We start from the raw sequence: 17,501 nt of genomic DNA on the forward strand, positions 1-17,501 counted from the left end.
ATCAAAGAACACAAGGATTGGGGGCGGGGGGGGGGTTTGGGGGAGGGCATAACAAAGGAAGTAAAAAAATAAGATAAAATAAATAGATAGAAATGGCAAATGTCCTTCCTTATCAAGCTATTAGTGTGGGTTTAATGCAGTTTCCAGTAGGCATATTTTGCATCTCCTCTATAGAAATGTACTTTCCATTTCCATGACTCCACTGTCATAGCAGAATAGTACCAAACCCACTCAATTCTTCCATCTACCTACAGGAGTCTCTTACTTTCCATCTCTGTGTATTTGTTTGATCGATTTTGTCATAAGACTATTAAGCCTTTTTTCAATTCAAACAATATATTTACAGAAACATTAATAAAAGTTTTACTAGAACTGTGCTTTTGCTGCCACTAAATTTCATTGCCCAAGCTCTGAGATATTCAGTAGTACAGCCTTTTGAACAGTTTGAAAATGAATAGGCAACGATATCATTTGTTACCAATGACAAAGAAACACTTTACCATTAGTCAGCATTCAAATAAATCACATTGTCTGGGTTTGTCTATGCTCAAAAATTTGTCTGATCTAACTCTGACAGTACAGTCAGAATGATATAACCCCCTTGCTGCACGTAAAAGTTATAGCACTGAAATTTAAAGTAAATGCCATATAACCTTATCCACACCACGATTTGCAATACTTTTTAAATAAATCAGATTCCAAACCTAGGAAAGTTAATATTGGTAGTAAATTATACATTTTAAAAAAGCTCTGATATACACATCTTTTTTTTTTTCCCAGCTAATATGAATCATCGGTCCTTTTTGGCTCCTTAACATCTAGAGAAATCGTCAGGAAGGAAAGAAAACACAAAGGTATTCTCTCAGTGTACAACACTACCATTTGAAACAGCTCCTCGGCTGCATCGTTAAGCCTGAACTGCTGTTACCAAAAACAGGATGCCAACTGAGAGAATAGAAATTCAGAAAAGTAGACCAAGACTGAGCCTGTTGTAAAATCAGCCAGTACCTTTTACAAAACACTTGATATTTGCAAATTTCTGTTTGCTTTTCCTTTGTGTTCACTAGCCAATTAAAAAAAAAATCCTTCACTTGAAATGCCAGTTGGTCAGCTCATTAAAAAAGCCTCACTGACAACACTAGAAAAGGGGAAAATATCTAATGCAGTCTGTCTTGAACATATTATTGGCGTAATTAAACAAGAATAAGGAAGAATACAGTGTTTAAAAAAGCAACAACAAACAAATCACCACCAACACAAACAAAAAATCCTTACCTAACAATAATTTAGCCTTTTAAAAGCCAGATTCAGCACAGCTGAACCTCAAAATCTTGCAGAAGTTTTCCTAAGTCTTACTCTGTGGCTGTGTGAAATGTCCTTTAGGAGCAACAGCACACCAGAGTGCTCAGGTCAGAACATATATACACACACCTGACAACACAGTTACTCTGCTTACAAATACAGTGACCAAGTCACACCCCTTAGCTAATGCAGGGATTGAGGAAAAAGTTACATTCTCTAAGAATTGTTGAACAGAGCTTTCCACTAAAGGAACAACTTCAATGGAGGGCTGCATCCAGCTCTGGGGTCTCCAGCACAGCAGTGCCATGGACCTCTTGGAATCAGTCCAGAAGAGGCCCATAGAAATAAGCAGAGGGCTGGAACACCTCTTCTATGAAAACATGCTAAGAAAATTGAGGTTTTTTCAGCCTGGAGGAGAAGAGCCTCCAGGGAGACCTCAGAGCACCTTCCTGCACTTAAAGGGCCCTAGAAGAGACCTGGAGACGTACTTTTTACAAGGGCAGGTAGTGACAGGACAAGGGGGAACTGCTTTAAACTGAGAGGAGGTAGGTCTGGATTGGATGTTAGGAAGAAATTCTTTACTGGGAGAGTGATGAGCCACTAGAACAGGTTGCCAAGAGAAGCTATGGATGCACCATTCCTGGAAGTGTTCAAGGCCAAGTTGGATGAGGCTTTGAGTAACCTGGTGTAATGGAAAACGTTCTGTTCTTAGAAGGGAGGTTGGAAGTACAGTCTTTTCCAACGCAAATCATTCCAGGATTCTGTAATAAAAATATTTCCACTGTGTGTGTTTGGCCAAACAAAATAAAACCAGAGACAACAGCAAAGAATAACTAGAATTGTATTAGTCATCTAAGGCACAATATAGTCCCCATCCACTCTAGTAAAATTGAACTGGAAGTCTTCAGGACCTTTGAAGAGCTGCATTTGTGCATCAAAGGGAATGTCCAGACCTCAGACAACAAACACCAAGCTATATAATTTCAAAACTGAAGTCCTACATAAAAGCCACAAAACACATTGTCCGTGTGATCGCTGCAAAGAGCCGTGTACTCTTTTATTCTGGCTGTGTTTCGTATCACACCTTTTCTAAAAGCCGGCTGTCTCCTGCCATCTCCTGCCATCTTATCTTAGGGCAGAAAAAAGGCCAGCATGACCTCAAACACTGAGCAACCTCAGAAGCCTTCGGTTTAATTCACCTTCTCCTTATAGCCACAGGTTTTTCAAAATATTTGAGGAAATTAAAAGGCTCCCAAATAGCATTTAAATGGGAAAACTCCTAAAAAGCAATTAATAAAACCCCAAACAATCACATCCCCCCCAGCAAACCAAGGCGTCCATTTGCTGGTCACTGCATCAAGGTGATAGTCATCATCTCTGAAGGTGTTTAAGGAAAGATTGCATCTGGCTCTTAGTGCCATGGTCGAGTTGACATGGTGGTGTTCGACCACAGGTCGGACTCGATGACCTCAAAGGTCTCTTCCAATCCAACTGATGCACCGATGGTTTCCGTAAAAGTGCTCCCAGCTAAGGCAAGCGGCACACGCAGAGCTCTCCCTGACCTTGCCCCAAGCTACTCCTTTCAGCTGCATGAGGATAAAGCTCTCCCAGATCCCTCAGCGTCAGCCAACGCAAGTTTCCACCGGGCCAAATAAACATTCCTGACAAATGGAGTTACCCCTCACACGCTCAGGGACTCACCGCGCCCCCGCACGGCGGACTACAGCTCCCGGCATGCCCCGCTCCGCTCCGCGCCGCCCCAGAGCACGCCGGGAGCAGCACCACCCTCCGGCCCACACACACCGCAGCACCCTGGCATGGCTCCGGGGGGCGCCCTCGTGACTCGCACGCCGCGCTCCGATTGGACCAAGCCGCTGCCAGTCAACTGCCCCAACGGCCGGCATCTGGAGCTACGTTTCCTTGCGCACGACGCTATACCGCTCCCATTGGCTGCTCGGGAATGACCCGCCCCTTTTAAATACCTGTCGCACCGTGACAGGCCGCCACTGGAGTTCCTGTTAGGAGGGCGTTACCGGACGGGGTCAGTCCCGCCCCCTCGCCTTCTCCTGGGAGCCCCGCCCTCCCCCGGTAGCTCCTCCCGGTGCGGAGGGGCGGCAATGTCAAACGAACCGCTCGGGAGGGAGGGAGTGAGGAAGGGAGACGCGATCCGTCTCTCTCCCTTCCGCCTGGCTCCCGTCCGCAGGCCCTCCTGGCAGAGCCCCCATTCCCACCCCGGCGCTGCCCCTCGGAGCCGCGCGCGCGCCCCGGGCCGCCTCGAGCCCCGCTCCTCCGGCTCCTTGGCCCCGCCCCGTTCCTGTGGATGGCCCCGCCTCCCGGGCTCGCGCGCGCCGCGTCGTGCCCTTCCCGGCCCCGGGGGACGGTGACGGCGGCGGCAGGAGGAGGAGGAGGAGGCAGCAGCGGCAGAGCCCGGGTGCGCCAGGAGGCGGCGGGGAGTCAGCGAGGAGCGCCGAGCAAGAACGGGCGGGCCCCGCCCCGCCCCTTGCCGAGCACCCCGCCCCCTGCCCTTCCTCCCTCCTCTCCTCCCCTCCTCCGCCTCCTCCTCCCCGCACGCGCCGGGCGGAGGGAGAGGCTGCGAGGGAGCCCCGGGTACAACATGGCGGAGCACTCGGCCCCCGACCACAAGCACAGACCCAACGCCAACTCCGCGGCGCCGCTCCACAGCCGTGCTGGGGCGGGCGGCGGCCTGTCGGGGGGCCTATCGCAGCCGGCGGGCTGGCAGTCCCTGCTCTCCTTCACCATCCTCTTCCTGGCCTGGCTGGCTGGATTCAGCTCCCGGCTCTTCGCCGTCATCCGCTTCGAGAGCATCATCCACGAGTTCGACCCCTGGTCAGTCGCCGCCGCCGCCGGGCGGGACGGGGAGGCGGGAAAGCGCGGCGGGGGAGACCCGCGCGTTCCCTCCGCCGTGGCCGCGGGGACGGCGGGAGGGCCCCTCAGCCCGCCCCCAGCTCCACTACGAAGTTGCGCCCCTGCGTGTTCCCCGGAGTGAGCCGGCAGCCGCGGCCGCCCCGGGAGCCGAGGAGGGAAGCAAGGAGAGAGAGATGGAGGCGGTGCGGACGGGACACGCTGTGGCAGGTCGGAGGGAGCGTGAGGGGTCGCCACCGCGGCGCGGGAGAAGGGAAGCGCCCGGAGCGAGCGGCGGTGCCGGGCGCTGGGGTGTCCCCTGCGGCGGAGACCTCGCGAACGGGGCGGCGGCAGTTTCCCTGCATCCCCTGGAGTTGCGGCAAGACTCTCCGAGGGGCACGGGGAAAAAAAGTTGTGGCGCTGGCAGGGAATTGGGAGTGGGCAAGAGTCAGGGGCTGGTAGTGAAACAGTTGTGCCTGCCGTGCCCGCGCCCCGGTCCGGGTCCCGCTGTCGCGGCGCCGGTCCCGCGTGTGCGGTGCGGCTTCCCGAAGTGGTCTTTACTAGAGTCCTTGTCGGCCGGGGAGGGAGCAGTGAGGAATGCACTGCAGGAAGTAATCTTCATAAAAGTGACTTGAGGGATTACAGCGAAATGGGTGACATTGATTTACTGCCAGGTGTTTCGAAGCTGCGTTTCTGAGCCCAAGGACTTTTGCTGTTTCCCACACATCTTGGTTTTTCCAAAGATTGCTTTCCCTCCTGTCTGAAGCCGTCTGTTCTTTTTCCCTCTTGGAGGGGACCGAAACCATTTTATGCATGAGATTAAGAAATGCTGCACTCGTTCCTTGCAGCAAGGCGAAGTGAAAGATGACAAGACTTGTGGGGCAGGGTTGTTGTAATGCAAAAACGTGGCAATGAATTTTTATACTGCTGGTTACTTCATCCTGGGAATGCGTGGGGTTTTTAGAACTTTAGGTAGGGTAAGTGGCAGATGACATTAGAATAGTGAGCTGTCAGATTTTAGTTTAAAATTTTGTGTCTTGGGTCTCACTTTTAATTGCACGAAGGAAGGAGATGCTTCGTTTTGAAATGCACGCTAGATATTCTGTGTTGAATGTAATCTAAAATTGTTAAATTTAATCTAAAATTGCTGGAATTGCATTCTTTGCAAAACATGCTCTCCACTTTGATACGTTCAAAAGCGCAACTTCCTCTTTTCCAGTTGCCTTTCCCCCCCTCATTTCTCTCCCCCCACCCGCAAATGTAATCCATTCACAAATCATGGCTCAGAATAGTAGACAGAGAACAAGGAATTGCTTTGTTTTTAAATGCTGTGTGAAGTAATAAACCTTTGTGATGTGAAAGCCAAGTTTCTCAAAATATCTTCAAAATGTCAAGTAACTGTCCGTGATTTAAGTGTTTTTCTGCAAATGCAAATGAATGGAAGAAGTGCATGCTTCCAGTTAATAAAGTTAAGAATGAGGGGGAGCATAGTTTAAACACATCTACAGTGAGACTATGAACCTGAGTTTGTATCCTGTGGAGTAGTTCTCTTCTAATCTAAATTTAAGCATAAAGGGTTTCCTTTCTATTATGGAGGAAACTTTTGAGCATGCAACTTACATTTTTGTGCAAATTTTATCAGATTTTTATAATCAAAACTCATCCTTGTTGGATAAATGAAAGTTTTACAGTGCTGAGTTGCATAACTTGTTACTAAGCCCTGAAGGAGACTAAAAGGGTGCTATGGGAGTTAAGTTCATAGTAATGATCTAGCTGTAAAGATAAACTCCTGTTTAAAGCAGTGTGTAAATTGATGCAAAGTCATCTTCCTGAGTACACAAACAGAAGGCACTGCTGCCTGAGCTGCTGGACGTACCCTTGTTAATTAGGGAATAGATGAAGTTGACAAAACTCATTGATTTTAATGCAGGTCTCTGAGAAGCAGTTGAAATGTCAAGAATCATGCCAGTGTCGTGTTGCTGCATGCCAGAAATGGTAGAGGCAAATGCACTTAAGTTAATTAGTAGGAAAGAGAACCTAAAATGGTAGAAACTGAGTGAAAACAAAGGGCTTTCTCTATTGCAGTAGCAAAATTGTTGGAAAGTAAAACAATGATGTTGCGCTCTTAAACAGTGTGGAGTAGCTAGGTAGGAATGTTTTTTTTCACAGTTGCAAGGGTCTTACGAGTCTGAATGTAATATGGGAATTGAGCTTATGAAAAGACTAGTAGCAGTGCTCTGTTTCTATTTTTTTAAACCACTTCTTTAGCAGCTTCTCCAGGTAAACTGGATTTTTTTCTTTTTTTCAGGACAGTGGCTGTAGACTTTGCTGTGGAACAGTTTGATATTTTTCTCAATTCTTCTGGCTTTTCCTGTCAAGCTTGCATAGGATATCTCGCAGTGTGTTGTTAAGTCAGTCACCTATTCTCTAGTATTTATTTTGTGGTCCAGAAAGGAAACTGAGGTATATCTGATAAAATGAGGAGCATTAGGCAAATAGTTTAGTCTTTTGAATGGAAAAATATTGTTGCCTCTAAGATGTAGAAAGCTTTCCTATTTACTTAAGAATCCAGTTTCATGGTATGGACATATGAAACCATCAAGAATGGGAAGAAAGGCAGAATCACCTTGGGTTTTCTACATATTAATTGAATCAAAACCCACTTTTTTTTCCCCCCTAACATCCCTTTTGAGCTGCCTTTCTGACAGTAAAATTAGGTTTTGATTTGGGAGAGAAGGGAGATTTGCTGCTTTTGTAAAATCAGCCACTGAGACTCACTTATGTTGGCATTTCTTCCAGAAGTGACCCAAATGTAGTACGATAGGCCAAGGCAATAGAGAGGGGACGGTGTTTGGTTTTTGATCTCCACTGAAATGCAATGCCTGTGCAAGGTAAAACCAAACTAGTACTTGGAGGTCACCATGCTGTCACTTAAGAACTTGTGACCTGTACGTTATGACTAGGTTTACTAGGAGTGTTTTTTGCACTGACTGCCTATTTTGTGCAGTATTTTCACTTTTTTATTTATTTCTCATTGTGTTTACTTTCCATACTTGAGCTGGTCCAGAGAAATGTGTGTACTTCTTGGCAGCTTCTAGGTCAGGTGAGCTGATACACAGTCAGGCCCCACTGACATTAAGATGTGCCATTGACAGGCCTCCAGCGTTTAATTCCAGGATTTCATTCTAAGGCAAAGAACTTGAAACATGGATAGTGATGGTACATTGGAATGGACAGATTTCACATCTGAAATTTGGTTCATCTGTTGGCTGGTTTGGCAGTTGAGTCGACCAAGAGCTTTATTTGGCTGCTGTGTACACACAAGTGCAGAGTGAAAGCTGCACATGAAAGTACAACAGCAGATTTAACTCAGTTGTCGAGTGAGAGCATTCTTACTGTCAGATGTTGCCTTAAATGCCAACCTGGCTCCAGAACCAAGGCAACCAAAATCCTGGAGCCCTTGAGCAGGGGCTACCTTCTGTGAACCTCCTAAAGCTCCAGCATGTCCATATGCTGTATTCTTTTGGCTGCTTGCATCATACATACGTTTGTGTATGTGTATATGTATAAAAAATAATATGTGTGTTTGCAGAGGTATACATATGATTATCTATATATCTGGTGTATGTATCTATCTAGCAAAACTGTTGCATTCTGATACTGCTACCAAGTGAAACGATAACTTTTGCTACATCAGTAGTCTTCAGGGAGTAGTCAAAACAGTACATTCACTCTGTTTGTACAGTTCTAACCATTAAGTTACACATGTGAGAACTGTATCTGAATCATTAACCATATCCCATGACATGAGATGAAACTGCTCTTTCCCCTGAGAATTTTAACATCTTGCTAAAAGATATTAATACCAGTTACCTTAGTGAAAGCTTTCTTAGGCTGGAATACCAAAGTTCATATGTGTGAGCTTGATACCCTCTTCATACCAGTTTTCATGTGCAGGATGGCGCACTGATGCCGACTTTGTCAGATCCATTTGCCTACCTTCTCCTGCCAGAAATGTTGTCTCCTACATCCCTGTCAGCTCTTGGTACTGGAGAGCATTACCACAATCTCATATACATTTTTGGCTCTTCTATACCAGCAGCACTGATCACTCAAGCCACCAGCTTTTTTACATGCCATTAGGGATGACCATTGTTAATTGTACCTCACTCTGAGGTAGCATAATTGTCCTAATAGCAAATATGGCTTAAAGGTAGAAAAGCAATCCACTTTCTCAGTGTGGCTACCATAATCTAGTGTTAGTGGGGTTTCATGAATGGGGATGAACTGGTGAAAATAAACCTATGGTCAGTGTCATTGCTTGAGTTTCAGAGACAGGCAGGTTAAATGAAGATGAGAATTTTATCTCAGCCATGTCAAATATACAGGTTTTGCTGTGATCAAGTCACATTTGCCAGATGGATCCTTGAGCTGTTGTAAACTTGTTTCATTACTGAAAACAATTTAGCATTTATAAATATGACATGAAACCTTCCTTAAAATTCAAAGTGTGACTGAAGTGAACATAAAAAGTAGTGTATGGAATTGATCGATCACTGGTGGTTGTGGGTTTGTGTTGTAGTTACCTGGTCTGATAGTTGACTTCCTATTGCCCCCTGTGCAGTCCTGTTTTTTTCTTCTTGCTTGCTATAAAGCAGTCATAATAAATTTAGTGAGGTAAACTGTTAAAATACTATAACATTTTCATTGCCTAAGCTGGTTTGCCCCCAGTTTTTATATTACAGTTTATTCTCTTATTTTTGAGGAAGAATCTGAACATCAGTAGAGAATGTAAATAGTGACTGATGTTAGAGGATAAACTGGGATTGAGTGACAGAGGGAAGGTGTATACAACTAAAACCAGAGCATGTTAAGACACTGGAGCAACAGGTGATGAAAGAAGAGGTGAATAAGAGCATGTTAAGTTGGTGTTCCTAAGGAGAGGGGGGAAAATTGTGTAAAGAGGATAGTGTCAATAATATCAATTACCATTGCGCATCTGGGTGATTGATCTGGCCACTGCTTCCCTGCTAGTGCCTGTTGCTGGGAAAATAGACAACAGACTGTGTACTAAATGTCTTCTTGAGAGTTAACAGCCACTTTGGTTTCCAAACTCTATCTGTCTTTCTGGAGCCTTTCAACCCATCCCACAGTCCTGTTTAAGTGAAGTACATAAATGTGGATCTGTTTAGGAAACATTTCTCACAGACTTTAGGGTTTTTTCCCGAAACAATTCCTTTTGTTTATAATCTTAGACGTTTTCCAGACCTCAGGAAAGAATTTTATTCCAATTCAGTTTGAATATAATCTCTTTGAATTAATTTTGAGATGTTCAAATTTCACGAGATTCATATTAAAAACCTACTACGTGCTCTTAATTCGAAAGTGTTTTGATTCTGTGAAGGGATAAGTACTCTATTTGTATTTATTGAAATATTTTTAAGACTATATTTACTGTTAACATTTGAATTTTTTTTAAATCTAGTAATACTAATAATTTAAACAGAATTTCAGGTAACTCAAACTTGTTTCTGCCATTTTATTATAGTAGGAAAAATATTCTAGCATTGAGTCCAGACCCGATTCAGTGGGGCCTGGGTGCTCATGAAAAGAAAGGTTAGAGATTTTTATGTGAGCATGGTCTTCCAGGCTTCACCACTGCACCACCACCTACCTCTTAATGAGGAGGACCCAAATCAGGCAATTTTTATGATCACTTCTATTGCAGTATGACATGGGTTGAGAAACTGTTTTAGTGCAGGTTAGCCTGGATTTTGGGGTTTCTCAATTGTAAGGTATTCTTGGCCTATTTGGAGGGAGCTGTTTTGAAGCCAAGTAAATTTTTCTGTAAGGTTGATATGGTGGTAACAGTCAAGATGATATGCACTTGATTGCACTGGACTTCTCTACGGCTTGTGAAATTGCAAAAATAGGTAAATGTTAGAAATGTAATGGAAGGAGTATAATTTGGAGAAAGAACATTGGAGAGAGTTGAAGGCATAGCAGAAACTGCTCTGTGAGTGGGGAGACCTCAGGCTAGATTTGTTCAGTTGGAGTGATGCAGCTGAAAAGCAGTTCACTGTGTGGCCTCATAAAAGAGCGGTCATGCAAGAATGAAACCCCTGCTGTGCATTACTGTTGTCTTATACCATCTTTACTTAGCGCACAGTACTTCTTTCCTCACTTGCACTACTTGTAACTGGGGTGAACACCTCATCAGATTTCATATGGGTACAGTAATGGGGTTATGCATGATAGGTAGGAGGGGCAGGTTCATAAAATACATGGAGAGTATGGTTGAGTACAGAGACTCCCTACAGACTTTTTTTGGAAAACACATGAGGTGAGATGGAATGTTTGCAAAGTGTCCCTTTTATTGATTTATGGGCAGCAGAATGAAACATGAAAAGGAAAACATATCCAAATGTTTCATGTAGGCTGGGTCAACTGAACCATCAAGTTTAGCTTTTAATGCCATGATTTTTTTTTTAACAGTCTTCAGCAAACACTTGACTAACCAGAGCAAATGCTACAATTAAAATCCTTGAATGGACTTTTTTTGGGGCAGATATCCTACTATTTGGACAGCTTAATATGTTCAGTTTTTAAAACAGAAATTTTATTTCATTACATAGGGTTAGAGTGGTTGATAAAGGTTAGCTTTTGCCTCCTGTTGTAACTCTCTCTAATGGTCTCTAGTTTTGGCAGCCTGTAATCCTAATACTCATGTTTTTTAATCTGTCTCATGTTTAACTGGTGGGAGAAGGGGAGAATAAAAATTTTAGCCAGTATAGTTAGCAAGAAAATTCAAAATTCTGTAGGAACTAATAGGTTTTAAATGGATTGAGGGTACACTAAGTTTATGGAGGTCTCTTTGCTGTTCCACAAGAATCTCCTCTAATTTAGTCAAGTTATTTTCTATTTAATGTCTAACTGTGTGTGTGTGTGTGTTGCAGAGTTTCCTCCTGAATTTTTGAAAATTCCATTCTTGTAAGCCCTTTGAGGTACATTTGTACTGACATTTAGGGCTACTCCTGAGGGCATTTTTTTTGCTTAGGAAAGCCAATAAAGCTGCTAGTTTTGGGGCCTGTGGAGCCAGCACCTTGTAACAGGATGTATGACAGTGTTTTTATTATTATTATTAACTCCTTTAGCAAAACTTCTTGGAGCCATCAGTCTTACTACTTGTTCGGAGAACAAAGTGAACTTAGGACATGTATTGCTGTAGCCTTTTTATAGTATGTCCAGCACACAGACTTTATTTCCAGCCCCACAGGTGAGCAGAGTTTGTGGTCTTCATCTGAGCTGTTCTTGAGAATCAAAGTGAGGTGTTTTTAATGTGGGTAGCTGCTAGATCTGGGCTGGAGAGGTACCGTGAAATTGACCCTAATGCTTCACCACACCTTACATAAGTTGTAGCAGCCTGGGGAGTGAATTGAAGGATATAGATACGAACAAAATAGATCAACTTCTGTATTTCCCGACTTACTGCTGCTTTCCCAGGGTAAAAGCTCCTTTGGTGTTTTAGAGAATTAAATACCTGCTATACTTCAGAAATTCTTGCTATTATGTGAGGCAATATTCCTGTGCTTTAGAAAATGAATTGGTCTTTTTTAAACAAGGAGTAACTTAGTATTTGTACATGAGCGCCTTTAAGAGCAGGAAGCAGTTTTTTTAAATGTCTGTCTGCTATGGGGGACCCAAGCCCAGTATCAAATGTTACTTTTTCAGAGCCCATCTAGCTTAAGTAACTGTAAATGATAATTTCTTCCGGGTGTTACAATGCTTATCATATAATTTTCCGTGACAGTCAATTTATGTGGGTTATGTTGGTTTGTTAGGTAAAAGAGCATGTTCATGTTCTGTTCAGCTGATAATCCATGAGGAATTGCAAAACACATTTTCTAAACTTCCCTCACTTAAACAAACAAATTCCTTGGGAAACTACATTGCAATGGAGGATGTGAGTTTGGCTTGATTATTGATTTTTGGTGGTGTTCTTAGTGGGGTAACTATTTTCCTCTAAACTGTTTTGCACAGTATTGCATTTATTTAAAATAGTGGCTCACTTTATGGATGGGCACTCTATATCATGTTGATTTAATATGGATTTGGCAGAAGGGAGAAATAACATGTAATTATGTAATTTTAAACTGTTCTAGCACATGTGACTGAGCAGCCTACATTTTTTGAGTTCTTGGCTTTATTTTTTTCAGTCTGTATTATCTCTTTGCAATTATGCTATAAATGATAGCCAACTTCCTTAAATTCAGGAAGTGTGATTTTATTCATTTGTAATCTCATCTTCACAATAGATTGATATATTAAGAAGGTCTAGGCGTGGAAGGTACCTCTTTGAGGATGCATCTGATTGAGAGGAACACATTTAATAGAGTATGCGTGTGCTATAGCCAGAGGATTTGAAAATAGAGTGATGTAGAAGCAAAACAAGCTTTCCTGTCCTGAGTACTTTTCTATATTTATCTACCTTTACATACATATATATGTCTATATATAGTCTATTCCATACATTGAATGTGCTAACTCCTTATTCTAAACTTAGCCCAAACAGCATTTGGAAGTTCAGTTAAATAACTTAGAATTTCATAAATATTTTTGAAACATTTATCTTGAAAAAGGCGCTTTCATCTTCATGGTTGGATATTAAAGGTCTTTAAAGTATCTTTAATTCTTTCTTTGGCAATATTAAAGTTGCAATTCTTCTAATTTAGAAAGTCAGCAAAACAAAATTGGAGCTTTGGCATTGTGTCGGTGTTAACAATGACAGTAAATGGATATCTCTTTGACTCACTATTGTGGAATGAAAGTCATGGCAGTGTTTGAGGTTTCCAAGAAGCTGTGTGATGGTACTGTGTTTTGACTGTTTTATCCTACTCAGGTGACTAGAATGATTCATCTATTGTCAGATGTCTGAAGTAACATTTGAAAAGTTGTTGCATGTGTCTCACAATTAATTTTACTCTGTAACTGTTTTAATCTTTCATTTGCCAACTAGAAAATGGATCTTGATACTGGAGAGACTGCCTTAAACATTAGCAACAGTATCTTAATTTGTGATGTTTCAGGTCAGGTAGTAATAGCAACTGTAATTATTCTCCTCTGGTTAAATGGGAGCCGAGGAATTTGTAATGATTTAATATTGTATTCCACCTTTACTTCACCACCATTAGCCGCACCCTCCCACGGTAAAGCCCAATTTTTGCTAGACACAAGCTTGGATGATATGTTTTGTGTGAAATATATCATGCTTGCAATTGTTCCGTCACTGAATTTTATTTTCTGGCTTTTGCTTTTTTAAGTCAGCTTCAGGGTTTGGGTTTTTTAATGCTTCCATTGCACTCTGGTTTCAACAAAACATTCTTAGCTATGCGCATCATGGTTTTGCTTTGTGAAAGCATGTTCCACACGGTGCCATCTGCTGTCTTTCAGGGCTACCTTCAAGAAGAAAAAGCCACAGAACAGCACATTTGTGGAGAGAGAGTTGAGAGGGCATATGGTCTGGTGGGGATTGAAGCATGAAAGGTTGTGGAACCATCTTAATTCATATTCGGAGAGCAGGGAGAGAGAAGATTTAGGATTATGTGACCTAAGAACTGTCCCTTGAGAGTTTACACCAGGTCATTCCCAGCAGCTCTCACATACCCCTGCAGTACATGACTTTTCAACCCCACCTAAATTGAAACTGAACCTCTTGCTTTAGCATCCTCCTTTCCCCATTTTCATGGGCAAATGAAATTCACCTTATGTGAATTTCACTCATTCACTTTTTGTCAGTGGGGCAGCAGCGAAAGGATATACTTTGATTTAATAAAATGGCTTTAGAAATTAAACTCATCCTTTTACTGTTCTAAGACAGAGGGGCTGTAGCTAACAAACTGTATATACCAGTGTAGCTGGCTGGTCAAAGAGGTGGTTTGCTTTTGAAAGGGCATGTTCCTGGACATAGTATAGAGGAGGCAGTGGTGGGTGTAATTTCTGAATATTTTTGTAATAACATTTGTGACAGCTTCAAAGCATAGGGGTAATAGCAAGCCTTGCTCATTGTAACAGTGTTCCCCCACCTTCACATTTTAAGGTCATTTCTAAGTATTCATGGGATTTTACTAAAATTACAGAGGAGCACAGTGAAATAGCTCAGTATCTACGGTAGAGTAAGACTGAGCAATACTAGAAGTTCTATCACATAATGAGAAAATAAACATGTAACTTCAATTTCATATTGTACATGGCAGGAATTTAATATTAATTATAAATACTGTCTTAAATGCTGAGCACTGCAGTCATTACAGTACACTTTAGCATTTCTGTGAGAATACCTCAAAAGCAAATAACATTTTCTTATTACCCTTGTGCTTCCTGTGCACAGTCTTTGAAGAAACACTGGTAACCATTAAGTACAATTCTTAACTGGTTACATTAAATTTGAGGAAAACTTAGGGTTTCTTTTTAATTTAGACTGACTTGAAACATTATGAAAGATACAAAATAGTTGTTGATAACTCATTTTAAATTCTACTTGACATACTTATTTGAGACTAAATCAGACACTGAAAGCATCTGAGTGCAAAATATGGTTAGAAAGATAGACTCCACTATTATGAGGAAGGGTGAAGGCCAGTTTCAGTTTTCGGCTACTCTCCTGGTCTTTGTTTATTTTATTGGTGACATCCTATTCCTGCATTAATTTGCTCCAGCGTGAGAATATACAATCACTTTGCAAACAGCTGGAACCCTTTTTGCCCTTAGCTGGGGGCCATCATCACTTCTGTTAGACTGTATTAATAGACCATCTGGATACTTTTAATCTGCTTCAGAATAAAATCAGTTAAAATAGTTGAGGTCGTAGCATCATTTAGTTTGACAAAGACCTCTTAGAGCAATTGGTCCAAATGATAACCCAGTAGTAGCATGTCTAGCCTCTTCTAAACACTTCAAGGGTTGGTGAGTCAACCACTTTCTGGGTAGCCAATGCTTAACAACTCTTTTAGTGAAGAAATTTTTCCAAATACCTATCTAAATCTCCTCTGGTGCAACTTGACATTTCTTCTTGTCATCTTACTTGTTATGTGGGAGAAGAGGTTGACCCCTGCCTGGCTACAACCTCTTTTCAGGTGTTTGCAGAGAGTGATAAGGTTCCCCATAAGCCTTTTTTTTTTTTCTCCAAGCTGAACAAACCCAGCTGCTCGTTGTTGTGCTCCAGGCCCTTCACCAGCTTCGCTGCCGGTCTCTGGACTTAACTCCAGCACCTCATTGTTCTTTTTTGTCCCAAAACTGAACACAGGATTTGAGATGTGGCATCACCAGTGCTGGGCGCAGGCAGGCAATCACTGCCCTGGTCCTGCTGGCCACACTATTTCTGATACAGACCAGGATGGCATTGGCCTTCTGGGCTACCTGGGCACACACTGGCTCATGTTCAGCTTCTGTTAAACCAGGTCCTTTTCTACCATTTGGCTTTCTAGCCACTCTTTCCCAAGCCTGCAGTATTCAGCATGGTTGTTGTGATCCAAGCACAGGATCCAGCACTTCGCCTTGTTGAACATCGTGTAACTGGCCTTGGCCCATTATTGTAGCCTGTCCAGATCCCTCTGCAGAGCCTTCCTGCCCTGCAGCAGATCAACACTCCCACACAACATCTGCAAACTGACTGAGGGTACACTTGATCCCTCATCCAGGTAATTGATAGAGAAATTAAACTGGCCTGGTCCTGCCCCAACACTGATCCCTGGGGAACACCACTTGTGACTGGCTACCAACTGGATTCACCACCACTCTTGAGGTTTGGCCATCCAGACAGTTGTTTCCCCAGCAAAGAAGGCACCTGTCCAAGCCATGAGCAGCCCAGTTTCTCCAGAATGCTATAGAAATGTTGTCAAAGGCTGCAGTAAAGCCTAGATAAGCAACATCCACAGTATTTCCCTCATCCACTAAGTGTGTCACCTTGTTATAGGAGGAGATCAGGTTGGTCTAGAGGTACCTGTCCCTCTTAAGCCATCCTGACTGAACCTAATGCCCTGGCTGTCCTGTATGTGCTGCATGATTGTGCTCAAGATGATCTGCTCCATAACCTTCCTTGGCACCAAGGTGAGGTTGACAGGCCTGGAGTTGCCTGGGTCCTTCTTCACATCCTTCTTGTAGGTGGGCATCACATTTGCTGGTTTTGGTCTACCAGGATCTCTCTGGTTATTCAGGACTGCTGGGAAATGATTGCAAATGGCTTGGTGAGCACTTCCACCAGATCCCTCAGTACCTTTGGATGGACCCCCTGGAGCTTTGTGTGTGTTTGAGCAGTGCAGTAGGTTGCTGACCATTTTCCCATGGGAGCTTCATTTTACTGCTCATCCCAGTCTTCCAGCTCAGGGGGCTGGGTACTGAAACAACAGCTGGTCTTATTGTAAAAGACAGAGGCAAAGAAACATTAGGTACTCTATGCATTGTCACTTTTTCCTTCCACATCCAGCAAAGCATGGAGTTCCTCCTTTGCCCTCCCTTTGTTGCTGATGTATTTATAGAAGCATTTTTTGTTGTCTTGTACAGTGTCTTTAGAGTGGTTTGCTTTTTAGCTGTGATTCAAGCTAATTTGCCCCATTTGCAGACAGAAGCAGATTAGGAATGCTTCTGCATTCCTTTTAGCTAGCAAAGGTTAGTTGAAGGATAACTGCCACAGTTAAATTTGCATATGTAATTTAGTAGAAGGCATCCTAGAGTTGGGAGTAGTTTTTTTTTTACCCTTCCGCCTTTGTACTTTGGGCTTTATTAATGTGTTTTTCTTTTCAGCTTTATATTGTAGGGCATAATTAGATCTGTCTCTATGTTCCTGTAAATCCTGTGTATTGTTTGGTTTGTTGTGCAGGTAGTTCTATCTATATACATGCACACCCACAGGTGAAAATTGTCTGATTGGTTCTACAGTCCTTAGAAATGCAATGTTTGTGTCTATTTATGCCAGCTTAACTGAAGGGTTAAGCAGAATTTGAGCAGATGTGTTTAAGTTTGATAAAATTAGGTCTTTAACCTGGTATTAATCACAGGACAGAAATTCTTCAAGTTAGACTGTGTCTGTTCTGCTCTGATGACCTTTTGTATTATCCACTCTGAAACAATTTTTATTTTCTAAGCAGTTACTGTATTAAAAAGTCAGTAAGTTGTTATAGAAATGGGTGTTTCAGCAGGTGCACTATGAGAGATCCAGATTCTTCGACTAAACATGCTCTACCTACAGAGAGACCAAGGGAAAGCAAGTATAGTCAGAGAATTCAGGCAAGGGAGACCGACCTACATGCAAGGAGGTAGAATAGCAGATGCATTAAGAAATG

The 17,501-nt window shown here is 42.8% G+C and overlaps 1 protein-coding gene across 1 annotated transcript in view; it reads left to right on the top strand.

Moving 5' to 3' along the window:
• Window positions 1–3,860: 3,860 nt before the first annotated feature.
• The window catches only part of STT3B (STT3 oligosaccharyltransferase complex catalytic subunit B), a 50,912-nt gene continuing 37,271 nt past the window's right edge, over window positions 3,861–17,501 (top strand). Inside the window, exon 1 of the mRNA XM_062496541.1 lies at window positions 3,861–4,149. Coding sequence (XP_062352525.1) covers window positions 3,917–4,149 — 233 coding nt within the window. The 5' untranslated portion in view covers window positions 3,861–3,916. The remainder of the gene's footprint in view (window positions 4,150–17,501) is intronic.

Source organism: Cinclus cinclus, chromosome 1 (genome assembly GCF_963662255.1).
Source record: "Cinclus cinclus chromosome 1, bCinCin1.1, whole genome shotgun sequence".
NCBI classification, from domain to species: domain Eukaryota; kingdom Metazoa; phylum Chordata; class Aves; order Passeriformes; family Cinclidae; genus Cinclus; species Cinclus cinclus.